This window comes from Microcaecilia unicolor, chromosome 5, assembly GCF_901765095.1.
Source record: "Microcaecilia unicolor chromosome 5, aMicUni1.1, whole genome shotgun sequence".
NCBI classification, from domain to species: domain Eukaryota; kingdom Metazoa; phylum Chordata; class Amphibia; order Gymnophiona; family Siphonopidae; genus Microcaecilia; species Microcaecilia unicolor.
The window spans coordinates 167,299,926-167,313,703 of NC_044035.1; the positions used below are offsets into that span (position 1 = coordinate 167,299,926).

Below are 13,778 nucleotides of genomic sequence, written 5' to 3' on the forward strand. Positions count from 1 at the left end.
CTTTTTTTGAGGGGGTACTTGGGGGTACTGAGTACCGGCACCTTTTCCATTGTCTGCTAAAATTGATCCATGGTCCCCAAGTTTTAATGAAAGAGCTCAGGCTCTACACACCAATTCTATCTTGCCATAGATTCTGTGACTAGTTGCAGGAGGCCTGGCTATTATGAGGTGGGTCCCTCAGCGATCACCCCATCCCTCAAGGGTGGCCTGGCATTTGAGTACCGGCACCTTTTCGCTAGAAAAAACACACTGGATATTGTATTAAAACAGGAACAACATCTTAGTCATCAGGCAAGGTTCAAGACCATGCAGTCAACAACCTCAAGAAGTGGAGTGCTAAAAGAGGTGACAATCCAAGCAACCAGAGCCACCAGTGAAAAAATGTATGTAAGCTCCACCCCTGGCCCCACCCCTAACCACAGTTGGGCCACCGACCGCCTATGCTCACTGGCTCCTCATTACTTATAAACTATTCCTTCTTGTTTTTAAAATCTGGTACAGTACAGATAGAGAGGGTAAAACAGCATACAACCAAAGTATACAGACAAAAAAAGAGCAACACTGGGCCTTCAAGACTAGGACAACAGGAGTACTTTATTAACAGGTCACCTGTTAATGAAGTACTCCTGTTGTCCTAGTCTTGAAGGCTCAGTGTTGCTCTATTTTGTCTATTTTTAAAATCTTACATGCTGAACAACCTCTTTATCTTTTCTGTTATCTTCTTCCTTACAGTCCTGCATGTGCACTTAGGTCCGCACAGCAAAATGAATTACTCATACAGAGTCATCGTAAAGTAACCCATGAGCATACTAGGCATGTTATTTTTAGTGTGCAGGGGCCTTGTCTTTGGAATTCACTTACTGTACCTCGCTGTCTTCAGACATCACTTAATCGATGTAAAACTGACGTTAAAACATACCTTTTTAAAGATACATATGAATAAATTTCCATCATCCCCAGCAGACATACAGGAGATACCTTGGAAGACACTTGTAGCATTTTCCTTTTGTTCTTTCCCTCCCCCCTCCTGCCCTATCAATTATTGTAGTTCTCCCCCTGCCCTAGCAGTCATGTCCATGTTTTTGATTACATTTTTAATTTCACTGTATTTTTAGATTGTAAGCCGCCCTGAAGGTGCCTTAAAGGGCAGGATAGTAAAACTAAATAAACTGAAACTTTATATAATTTGCTAGTGGGCAGATGTAGCCAAGGCTTTGAGGTCACCTCACGTTTGAAACTTTATAGCTGTCCAATAGAGACTATGAAATATCTATTTTCATAGCAAGTTGTTAGCCATTTGATGGTTTGCCTGAATGTAAGTTTGGACTCTGAGTAGCATGGAATGAGAAGAAATTCCAGAACTCACTGGTATACAGCATGCTGGACTGCCTAGAATGAGAATAGAACTTTAGGGTTTAAATCTTTTTTATTGACTGAAAATCAATGCAAACCAACAAAACTTCAACATGAGCATTGTACAAATGCAAGTAAATCATTTACATTCCAGTCAATTAAGTTTTTCTTTTATCCCAAACCTCCCTTCCCCCTCCCTAATCCTGCTACTTATATAGTTCAACATGTTATTGGTGACCATACATTATACTCCAATTTATTCAACATTCCCCATTACATAGCCCACATCTTCCAATAGCATCCTCATTCCATTCTCTAATGATCCCAAAAGGAACAAAAAAAAAAAAAAAAAAAAAAAAACCCCTTTTCCCCTTTCTTCTTTCTCCTTTCTCTTCCTCCTTTATCCGTTTCCCTTTGCCCTTCTCTTCTTCCTCCCTTCTTCCTTTACAGTCTATTTAACAGAAAACTTCGTGCTCTGGAGGATAATGATTGTATGTACATTTCCCAGATTCCTAAGAACACCTTTCTTCTCTTTGGGGATGATCCCACCTCCCTCCTTTCCTGCATGAGCAGGTCATATAGTCGGTTTCTCCAATGCCAATAGTATGGCGGTTCCTCTGTCATCCAACCATTCAGAATAAGCTTTCTTCCCAGTATGCTGGCTTTGCGGATGAACTGCCGAGCCCCTTTTTGCGGGACTGCTAATGTTTCATATTGATCTAGCAAGACCCCCTTGGGGGAAAACTGAATTTTATGCTGCAACACCTTTTCCAAGTATTGAGCTATTTGTCTCCAAAAATTTTGTATTTTGTAACAATCCCATAGATAATGAAACAGCGTGCCCTTTCCCTGCCTACACTTGGAACACAATGGATCCGGGATCCCCCCCATTTGGAACACCTGAGATTTGGCCATGTATGCTCTATGTAGAATTCTATATTGACATTCTCTCAAATTTGCATTCCCTGATATTGAGGGTATTTGTGCCACCAGCTTCCGGAAGTTAATTTGCAGGTTAGGCTGTTTCAAATCTCGCGCCCACTTCTGCTGTATTTTGTCCATATCCTTACCTCCTCCCAGCTCCCACAAGGCTTTCTGCAGCCCTGAAACCGATAGCCTCTCTCCAGGTACGGAACCATAGAATTCTCTGACTCTACGTCCATGTCTGCCTCCCAACTGTGCTGCGTCCAAGGAACGAACATAGTGAGCTAGCTGACCATATGCAAATGTGTGGCTGTAGTCTATACCTACTCCCAAGGCTCCCAAACCCAGTAATTGTCCCCGAGAATCCAGGACATGCTCTAACCTTGTTATGCCTAGTCCTGCCCATCTAAGAAACACTTTATTTTCTGATCCCGGTTTAAATTGGGGATTACCCTGTAACGGTAAAAGATCTGATGTCTCTGCCCCCAACCCCCAGCTCTTATTTAGATCCTTCCATATCTCTCTAATGGGTCTTAGCAACACGCTATTGCCCACCTGACTAGGTATAGCTATCCCTGGGCACTGCAGCAGGTAATATAAATGATATGGTTTAAAGTATTCCTGCTCCAGTCTCCTAGGCGTGAAATCCTGCCTGTCTAACAACCAGTCTCCCAAGTGTCTCAACAAACAAGCTTGGTTATAGCGCCTGAGATCCGGAAGGCCCAACCCCCCTTCCCTCCACGAGCCCATTAATATTTTCAAAGGAAGCTTAGGTTTGGAGTCCCTCCATACGAATTTCCTTACGTACTTGTAGATCCGATTCAAATCCTTATTCTTTAGTTTCAAAGGTAGCACCTGAAAAGTATAGAGCCACCTGGGGAACTCCACCATTCTAAACAAGTGTATCCTCCCATGTAATGTGATTGGTAAAGCTTTCCACCTCCCTAGTTGCTCCTTCATAGCGTCTACTAATCTAGTTATGTTGGTATGATATAAGGCTGTAGTGTGCATGGTGATCCGCACTCCTAGGTATCGAAGTGACTCCACTGCCCATTTCAAAGGAAATGTTCCTTTCCATATCCCTCTCACTCTTTCATTAGTCGCCAGCGCCAATGATTTCGAGTAATTGATCTTAAATCCTGAGAAATCTCCATACTCCTGGAAGAGCTCTAACAAAGCCTCTAAAGATTGCTTAGGCTGGGTAAGGTGTACTAAGATATCGTCTGCGAAAGCTGAGACTTTAAACTCTTGCGGGCCCCACTTTACCCCCGTCACCTCTGGATGGTCTCTAATTTCTCTGATCAGAGGGTCTAGAACCAAAACAAAGAGCAGAGGCGACAGAGGACATCCCTGCCTGGTGCCTCTCCTAATTGGGAACAAGTCCGACCTCTCCCCATTTATCCACATATAGGCCTGTGGGTTAGAGTACAGTGGAGAATAGAACTTTAAATAGCTTGTTGGCTTCTCTGTGCAATGATGACTGATTAATGGGGGGAGGGGCACTGTTCCCTCTAAGCTGAGCAGGAGTCCAGTAGGGGGAGGGGGGTGCAGTTTCAATATCACATTTCAAAAAACGATGGACTGGCAAGCTCTGGAGGACTCCAGGGAACTTGCCTGTCCATAGCTAAAGAAAATACAGTATTGAAGCACCACCCCTTACTGGCAGCAATGCAGCTGGAGGACTCCCGTTCAGCTTAGAGCAGGGTTTCTGAACCCAATCCTCAGGACGCACCAGTCAAGATTTAAGGATACCCACAATGAATATGGTACTACAACTATTACTTATCATTTATATAGAGCTACTAGATATATGCAGCGCTGTACATTAAACATGTAAGAGACAGTTCCTGCTCGACAGAGCTTACAATCTAATCAAGACAGACAAATAAGGGAATTACTTATGGTGGGAATGATAAAATAGACATGGCTACTGAACAAGTGAATAGGAGTTATGAGTTAAAAGCAGCCTAAAAAAGGTGGGCTTTTAGCCTAGATTTGAATTCGACCAGAGACGGATCTTGACAGAGCATGAGACAAATTTGCACGTATCTGTTGTATGCAAATTAGTCTCTTGCATATGCATTGTGGATTTCCTGAAAACCTGACTGGCTGGGTGTGTCCTGAGGACTAGGTTGAGAACCCCTGGCTTAGAGGGAACAGTGGGGGGAAGGAGTGGCAGGGCTTTTTTTGAGGGGGTACTGAGTACCGGCATCTTTTCCATTGTCTGCTAAAATTGACCCATGGAACCCAAGTTTTAATGAAAGAGCTCAGGCTCTACATACCAATTCTGTCTTGTCATAGATTCTATGACTGGTTGCAGGTGGCCTGGCTATTATGGGGTGGGTCCCTCCGTGATTACCCCACTCCTGAAGGGTGGCGTAGCATTTGAGTACCGGCACCTTTTTTGCTAGAAAAACAACACTGAGGAGTGGTATGGGAATAGAGGAAGGGAGTATGTTGGGTTGCCTAAGTTACTTCTGTTTAAGTAAGCTGAGTATTTCCTCTTATGAAATTTGAAAAAAAAAAAAAAAACTAAAGTGTTAAAAATAATAAATACAAATAAAGTTAATGAGGGCCTCAGTGTATAGCTGAGATATTGGAAAGTGAAGGGACTTGCCCAAAGTCACATGGAGCACAGTGGTCTTTGAACTTGAGCTTCCCATTTTCTCAGCCCATTGCCCTTAATTGCTAAGCTGCCCCTGCCCTCCCCCAAGAGAACCCTGGGCTTTCTGGGAAGTGGGGTTGGGATATGGATAGTACAAAAAATCTTACCTCATTATCATCGAAGCCCTCAGAACTATCAGCAAGAGGTTTCTTCTTTCCCTGCCCTCCCCACCTCTCAGCCCCAGTGCTACTAGTGTTTTACAGTAAGAACAGGCAGTGGATAGCAGTAGGCAGGTATTTCTCCCACAGCTAGATATGTAGGAAAAAGAAATGATAAGAACTCCTCAATCGTCTCAAGTAGAGCAAGAGATGGAATGTTTGTTGCTTCCAAAACTCTGGTCTTGCTCTTTTCTCCAAATAACATGTCTGAATCCCACTGAGAACATGTGGTTTTCTTGGTTGGATTTGTTATTTTCTCCAGATATGAGTGCTATCTCTCTTGCTGAGTGTGGTAGTGTAGGGGGCAAAACTTGCACTGCTACTGAACTTGCAGAACTTGACTTGCACTGTTTACTTTATTTGGACTTTTGTAGACTTTTGCACTAGCAGGATTTTCTATTTGGACTTTGTATTCACACTTGCACCTTTGCTTTGTACCAAAACCTCAGCTTGTTATAATGAGCCTAGACTAAAACCCTAAAACTATATAGTTTGGACCTTTACTAGTAATATCTATTGGTTAACCAGCAGCTAGATAACAAGTTGTAGTAGTCAGCAATTTAGGTTTGTAAGGAAGGCAGCTGGCTCTGCCAGTGCAGTCTCGTGATCCATGCATAGAGGCTGTATTGTGTGAATGTGCTGGAACACTGCAATAAGTTACATTTCTTGCAAAGTAACAACTTCTGTGAAAGCTATGAAACTGACGTATCTTTTCTCTGTGAGAACTACAGAACTACTAATGTATTGCGCCTGTGCATGTACTGCGCATGTGTTTGTGTGATGTATGGTGTGTTTTATGCGCATGACCACTAATCTGTATAAGAACGAGTGTCAGGTGACGCTCGTGGCGCAGTATCCTGAGTCTGAACTCAGTACTGTGACAGCTAGCTAATAAAAGTTGCCTTGCTTTGGAAGTCAGCGTCTCGGCCTCCTGATTTACTTGCTAATTAGTCCTGTTTCAGTAGGACAGCGTTGGCACACAGGTGTCTAATTATCTAGCACATCATTCAGTGCACTCAGAATGTGGTGAAATGTACATTTGCCATTTCTGTCCCCTATCCCAGGAACGTGCTTTGCAGGAGGAGCGCCAGCGTCAGGCTGAGCAAGAACTGGATTATCTGGCACCTTTCCTGGCCCGATTGGGCAATCCTGAGAAACTTGTAAAGTGGCAGGCGATTCAGCTGAGAGACGATTGCCTGGCAGACCTTAAGGAGCGACTCATAAACCAGGCTAATATCATCCAAGCCCGCTTTGAAAAGGTACCTCCTCATCAGATTCCATTTAAGAAAGTTTATTATCGTGACAAAGTAATTATAAAGGGGGTCATTTTAAAAGAATTTCTGCACAGTTTTTACATGTAGAAATAGCCTCTTCTAAAATTGTACGTGGTATAGAGGGGTTTGTCAATATGACATCTAAATCCAACTTTGGACATTTTGCTGAAAACATCCAAAAATCAAGTGGTGAATATGACCATTTGTGAACCTGAATATCTTCTTTTTGTTTCAAAAATGGCCATTTTCCTAGATGTTTTTTAGGCGTTTTGTGCACAGTGGTTTTTTCTTTTGTGATCATTTAAAAATAAATGTCCAAGGGAAAAATGCACAAAAACAAGCTATTGGGATGTAGGAGAAGTCAGCATTCTTAGTAGACTGGCACTTCAAACATCCCAGCAGAGCAGTGGGGCACCCTAGGGTGCACTGCAGTGGACTTCACATAAAGGTTCCCAGGTACACATCTAACCTTACATTGTACTGTGAGCCCACCAAAAACCTACTGTACCCAACTATACATCACAACAGTAGCCCTTTTGTCTGCAGGTGTCACCTACATGTGGGTACAGTAGGTTTTTGGAGGGTTTTGGATGGCTCACACTTTCCACCAAAACTGTAACAGTCAGAGTGAGAAATGGGCCTGGGTCCCCTTCTCTGTAGTGCACTGCACCGAACACTAGGCTACTCCAGGGACCTGCTTTCTGCTCTAATAGGCCTGGCCATAACATCTGAAGCTGTCAGAGAGGCTGATATATACTGTTTCTTTCACATCTTTGGAGAGTGAGAGGGGGGTCAGTGACCACTGGGGGGGGGGGGGAGGGTAAGGAGGGGTCATGCCTTAATCCCTCCAGTGGTCATCTGGTCATTTAGGGCACCTTTGTATGACTTAGTTGTTACTGAAACAGGTCCAGACCAAAGCATCCAACTTTTAGCCCTGGATGTTTTTGCTTTGTTACATTATGACAGAAAAACGTCCAAGTTGTGGGACCGCCCAAATCCCACCTTCAGCATGCCCCTGACATGCCCCTTGTGATGTGGACACACTGCAGATGAACTGCATAGAAAAACATCTTTAAAATGTGTTTTGAAAATAGTGAGTTGGATGATTTTGCAAGGAAGATGTCCATCTGCTGCTTTGTGCCATTTTTTGGACATTTTTCTCTTTTGAAAACGAGCCCCATAAGCTCCTAAATTTACATGGACACACTCTATATATGCATACGTTTGTCTGATTTGGTTGGAGTGTTCCTGAAGGTGTGGACACTTAGAGGAAAATTTTATAAAATGTGACTGTCTCCGGGAAAACATGACTGCATGCATTAAAATTTAGGAGCAGTCTATTACAGAATACGCTTAGCGAGTTGTGCGCGTAAATTCTATAGCCAATTAGTGCTCATTATTGCTTGTCGGGTACTGTTAACAACTCTGATTAGTTTGTTAAGCCAATTAAGTTGCACACGTTGTTTTATATGGGCAAAAGGTATGCACACACAATTTTTTGCATGGACGTTGCTGTATTTTCAAAGTGAATACTCCAAGGGAACTAGGGGTTAATTCAACTTTATAACATTTAAGCACAAAATAGTTTCCAAATGTATTGCAAATTTAATATACCATTTATGGGCGTGACCTCTGAGCTGTTTACAGTAAAATTAAAAAATAAGCCAATATAAAATTGTGGAGAAACAGAGGATTTCTAAGCCTGGGAACTGTATTATGTTCTCATGCAGTGTAATTTCTCTTGTTTGGGCAGCAGGTTGTGTTGGTTTTCAGTTTAAAAGCTGTTGCAGAAAAGACTGCTTTCTTTTTCAGTTTAAGCCTGTGGAAAGACAACTTGTAGTACCACTGGCCAGATACTTTCGAAGTTGGTGTCTGAGCTCTGATTGACTCTGGAGTTCAAATCTAGCCAGGAGGTACTGGATTTTCCCCAGTCTCAGCTAGGGAGTGTAGAGAGTGAGGAGCTCTCCTCACTGAGACCCTGTTCAAAGACTGTGAGCAGTTGATTTTCCTGAACTCCCCAGGTGCTACCCAGGTAGTAATATAGTGTTTAGATAGTTCAATGTTGATCCTTATTCAGTTACCTGTTATTGTTTGTTGTTTTCCACCTATTTTATATTGCCCACTGTTCTACTCCTGTGATAATAAACCTATTCGTTTATTAGCTCTGTTGTCCTGGACTGACTAAGAATCCTGGTTGGTGTTTTCGGGTCTGTGGGTGATTTCTATGAACCATGAGACCCTGGAGTGTGGCCCCAGTGTCCTAGAAATCACTGGGGAATAACTTGAGAGTGGGCAACTCGCCCAGAGGCAAGTGGGACCCTAGTCGGTGGGAGGAGAGTGCTAGTGTGGAGCACAAGCCCAGGTGCAGGCAGGCCTGAGCAGTGATGGGGACAGACCCTCCAGGTGGCCGCAGGGTTAACCCCAGGTGAGTGATAGGTGTTTTGTGACAAAAATAAAATATATAAAAAAACACCATAATTGATAGGAAAGGGAGAACACAAACTAAACATATAACCAGCTAGCTCTGGTGCAGACAAGCCGAACACCAGCCAGCTGCTTCAGCAAACAGCCGGGAGTTGAAAATGTATTCTTACAGACTAAATTCCAAAAGTGTCTTTTAAACACATTCAATGATTCTTCCATTCTTAAATATGGAGGCATGATATTACAGAAAAGCAGCCCAGTCACGCTAAACATTCTTGCACGTGGCATCTCAAACCTAAAAATTCAAAACGAGGGGACAAACAATTGGTTTTGTGAACTCGATCTATCGCATTATGTGCATAAGAAGTTGGCAAATGAACTAAATAAAGTGGAATGCCTGTAATGCTCACATATGTGTGTAAATGCCAAAATGCTGTCTAAGTGCTATTCTGCAAATATGCACAAATTGTACATAGTATGTATCTGACAGATGGACATACACATAGGCTGTCTGGGTGACACCCACATGTGTGTAACTTATAGAATACAGTAAGTTACATATAAATCTCCCTCATTTAGGTGCAAATACTTACACCAGCTCTATGGATGGCGTTAAGTGCTTGTACCTAAATTATACGCATTTATTTCACCTGTTACGCTTATATTCTATAAAGTATGGTAGGCATCTATTTTCCTCTATAGAATAGGAGCCACATAGTCCCCCTGCTATACAATTATCCCTGTTCCTCTCATTCTATAACAGGGTACCTAAATTTAAACACCATTTGCGTACTTACGTTTATAGAATACCATTATCAATGCTTAGAAATATGTTTGGTGAAAGGTTATTATTCCTTTCATAAAGCTTTGAAAACGTATTTGATTTTTGTTAGGATATGAAAAAATTAAGAGTTTAAGTAATATAGTTTTTGGTTTTGTTTGTTATTTTATTCTTTTGAACTCTTCTATTGTAAATGTTCTACATCTGTTTCTTTATTTGTATCTCGCCTTGAACCTCAAATTGAAGGAGTTGGCAGGTAATAAGTCTGTTGTAACATAACATAACATTTAGGCGCATAAATGGCAGTTTCGCACCTAAGTGCTATTCTATAATTATGCACTAACCCCTAATTCTATAAACTTGGGCATATGATTTTGTGACTCACATGCAAAATTGTATGTGCAAGTTATAGAATAGCACCTAACTTAATTGTTTAAGTGGGTGCTAACTGTCATTAACTGGCAATAATGGCCCTTAATAGTTGTTAATTGGCACCAATTTATAGTAACTGCACTTTGGACGCTGTTCTACAAACTCAGCAACTAATTTCTATAGTGCATAACTGCAAAGGGGGCGTTAATATGGGAGGGGCATGAGTGGATCAGGGGTGTGTCAGGCACTTACACTAAGGGTCTTATTCTATAAAGGTTATGTTCCTAAATTTACGCTCCTAAATTACGAGCATAATCTATGTTCCAAAATAGATTACACTCGTAATTTAGGATCATAAGTTAGGAACATAAATTTAGGAGCATAACCTTTATAGAATAAGGCCCTTAGTTTATAGAATACTGTCAGCTACACATACAATTGACATTATTTAAGCACGAGCGTGTATACCAGCCTTTGACATGGTGTAAATGTTCAGCCTAAAGTTTGTCACTCAAATACCAACTTACGCTAATTTTCTATAACTTCAGCACCCAGCTTTGCCGTTATAGAATACTGGCTTAGAGCTCAAATTTTTAGTGCCTAACTTTTGTTGCCCTTTCTTGAAGGGCGTACATGTCCTTATAGAATAGGCTCACTGCTGTGTTATTTAGGCACCTAAATAGAGCGCCCAGTTACAGAATTGGTTCTTTTATGTTTACATTTACAGCTATTATTTGGGGTATACAAATATGTTAATATATTGTAACATTTTTAAAACTATGTACATATGTATAAACCCCACTTCAGTTCCACCGTTGGGAACACCTGATCACACAGCGGGTAGGCTTACACATAAACAGATAATACATGCTTAAGACTACCTGCATATCAGATAGGCAGTTTTGTTACAAGCCATTTCTGTGTGTAAAGCGCTGTTTTGCCTGTGGAAATGCCTTTGAAAATGATCCTTTACAAGGGTAATATTGAATACATATACTTTTTCACTTAATAGACCTTGAGGGGCATAATCAAATGGGGCGCCCATGTTTTCCTGAGGACGTCCCCGCGAAGGGGCGGGGAAACCCGTATTATCAAAACAAGATGGGCGGCCATCTTTCGTTTCGACAATATGGTCGGGGACGCCCAAATCTCAACATTTAGGTCGACCTTAGAGATGGTCGTCCTTAGATATGGTCGTCCCCGATTTTCGGCGATAATGGAAACCGAGGACGCCCATCTCAGAAACGACCAAATCCAAGCCATTTGGTCATGGGAGGAGCCAGCATTCGTAGTGCACTGGTCCCCCTCACATGCCAGGACACCAACCGGGCACCCTAGGGGGCACTGCAGTAGACTTCAGAAAAAGCTCCCAGGTGCATAACTCCCTTACCTTGTGTGCTGAGCCCCCAAAACCCACTCCCCACAACTGTACACCACTACCATAGCCCTTAGGGATGAAGGGGGGCACCTACATATGGGTACAGTGGGTTTGTGGTGGGTTTTGAAGGGCTCACATTTACCACCACAAGTGTAACAGGTAGGGGGGGGGATGGGCCTGGGTCCGCCTGCCTGAAGTGCACTGCAGTACCCACTAAAACTGCTCCAGGGACCTGCATACTGCTGTCATGGAGCTGGGTATGACATTTGAGGCTGGCATAGAGGCTGGAAAAAATATTTTTTAAGTTTTTTTAGGGAAGGAGGAGGTTAGTGACCACTGGGGGAATAAGGGACGCCCTTCTTTTTTTCATTATCAGTCGAGGACGCCCATGTGTTAGGCACGCCCCAGTCCCGCCTTCGCTATGCTTCCGACACTCCCCCCTGAACTTTGGTCATCCCCACGACGGAAAACAGTTGAGGACGCCCAAAATCGGCTTTCAATTATGCCGATTTGGGCGACCCTGTGAGAAGGATGCCCATCTTCCGATTTGGTCCAAAGATGGGCGCCCTTCTCTTTCAAAAATAAGCTTGCTTGTCAGATTTTCAAAGTAAAGGTTGAAGATGCCCAGGAGTAATTAAATAAAGAACAGACATATTTCAAATTACCCCAGTCAGCTGCTGTGCTTGTTGTAAACACAAAAAACATATTCTAATTGTCTATATGAGAAAGTGAGAAGTCTAAAAAGTAAGACGGCAGAGTTAAAATATATGGCAATAAAGACTTAGACATAATGGGGCAAATTCTACATATGGCGCCATAAAAAGCGCTATTCTACAAGACACGCTTAAAGTTAGGCGTGGTGTATAGAATAGCACTTTCGTCTGGGAATCGTGCTTAACTTTAGGCGTAGCCATTTGCATCAACTAAAATGTGGTGCAAATAGCCCCAATTCTACACAGCATCTAAGTGCCATTACAGAATATTAGAGTAAGTTGGCACTGACACGCCTAAAGTTATACATGATCATTTATGCCATAACATGCATGTAACTGATAGTATTGAATAAATTATCTCCCGTATTCTATAAATAGTGCCTATATTTGGGCATGCAAATTTGCATGCAATTGGGAGTTGCATGTGCAACTAAATTAGTCAACAAGCCATTAACAAGCAATAATTGAGTGCTATCAGTTATTGGCATTAATTGACATCAATTTGAAGTTGCGTGCGCAACTGCCTATGCGTGATTCTACAAAGAACTGCACCTACATCTTCTCGCATGCAACCGAAAAGGTGGGGTGACCATGGGAGGGGCATGGGCGGGACAGGGGCATTGCCAACTGTTGGATGCACTGTTACAGAATACTGCTATTTCCAAACCTAAGTTGGGTGCCAGAATTATACCAAGTTTCAGCTGGCATCTGATACAGGAATCAGCGCTAAGTGCTAATAATAAAGGGCGTGCACCTTATATTGAATATCGTATAGCGATGGTTTTTTTCTGGCGCCTACCTTTGAGTGCAGCTTCTTGAATCTGGCTCTGTGTGTGTAAATTAGGGACACGCCCATGCCTCTCTTATGCTACGCCCATGCGTACACCTCTTTGGAGTTATACGCTAAAGCATTTACAAGCTACCTTATAGAATAGCACATAGTACAGTTACCACATATAAATGCTGCTATTCTGTGCCCTTACTTACACAAGGCACACATGCCCTGTTATAGAATTGCCCTTTAAATATTTATTTTTCTTAATTTCAACAGGAAATGCAAGCAGCTACAGAAGCAGCAATGCTATTTTTCTCCCTTTCCTTTGTTCTCAATATATTTCTCTCTACCTGCAGGAGACACAAGAACTGCAGAAAAAACAGCAGTGGTATCAACAAAACCAAATTTCCATGACAAAGGAAGACGAGGAAACATATTTAGCATACTGCTCTGAAGTCATGTTCCGTATCCATATTCTGGAAATCCGACTTAACAGGTATCCAGAAGAGAAAAGGAAGGTCCTGTCAAGCAGTGAGAAACCAATGGCTATCCAAATCCACATTTGTCTACTCATCTGCTTTCTGTCTTACAGGCACAAAGAACTGGCTCCATATCAGTACCTGGCACTGGAAGAACGATTGCATAATGATCCACGTTTGATTCACTTCCTCTAGTCCAGATTCCATTATCTTCTAGGGGTTAAGGAGACTCAATGAAGCTTGGTGCTGGGCCAGAGTTTACAAGCTGGTGTGGAAAAATGACTAGTTCATCCATTGTTTAAACTGTAGTAACCATGAGCTGTGTATTTTCCTATGAACAATAAAAGCACAGAATCCTCAGACTAAGGAATTTGCTCCTCTGTCATTCATCAGCAGTCAACATCTTCTGCTCTAATATCTTATAATCTGGGGCAGCTCTATCATTAGGCAGAGGTGGCAAATTTTTAGAAGCAGCAGCAAGT

At 42.3% G+C, this 13,778-nt stretch overlaps 1 protein-coding gene across 4 annotated transcripts in view; it reads left to right on the plus strand.

Moving 5' to 3' along the window:
* The window catches only part of DRC7 (dynein regulatory complex subunit 7), a 173,420-nt gene extending 159,773 nt beyond the window's left edge, over window positions 1–13,647 (plus strand). For all 4 annotated transcript variants that reach the window (XM_030203566.1, XM_030203565.1, XM_030203564.1 and 1 more), the window contains 3 exons: window positions 6,165–6,359; window positions 13,174–13,313; window positions 13,410–13,647. In XM_030203566.1, coding sequence (XP_030059426.1) covers window positions 6,165–6,359; window positions 13,174–13,313; window positions 13,410–13,491 — 417 coding nt within the window. In that variant the 3' untranslated portion in view covers window positions 13,492–13,647. The remainder of the gene's footprint in view (window positions 1–6,164; window positions 6,360–13,173; window positions 13,314–13,409) is intronic.
* The last annotated feature ends 131 nt before the right edge of the window (window positions 13,648–13,778 follow it).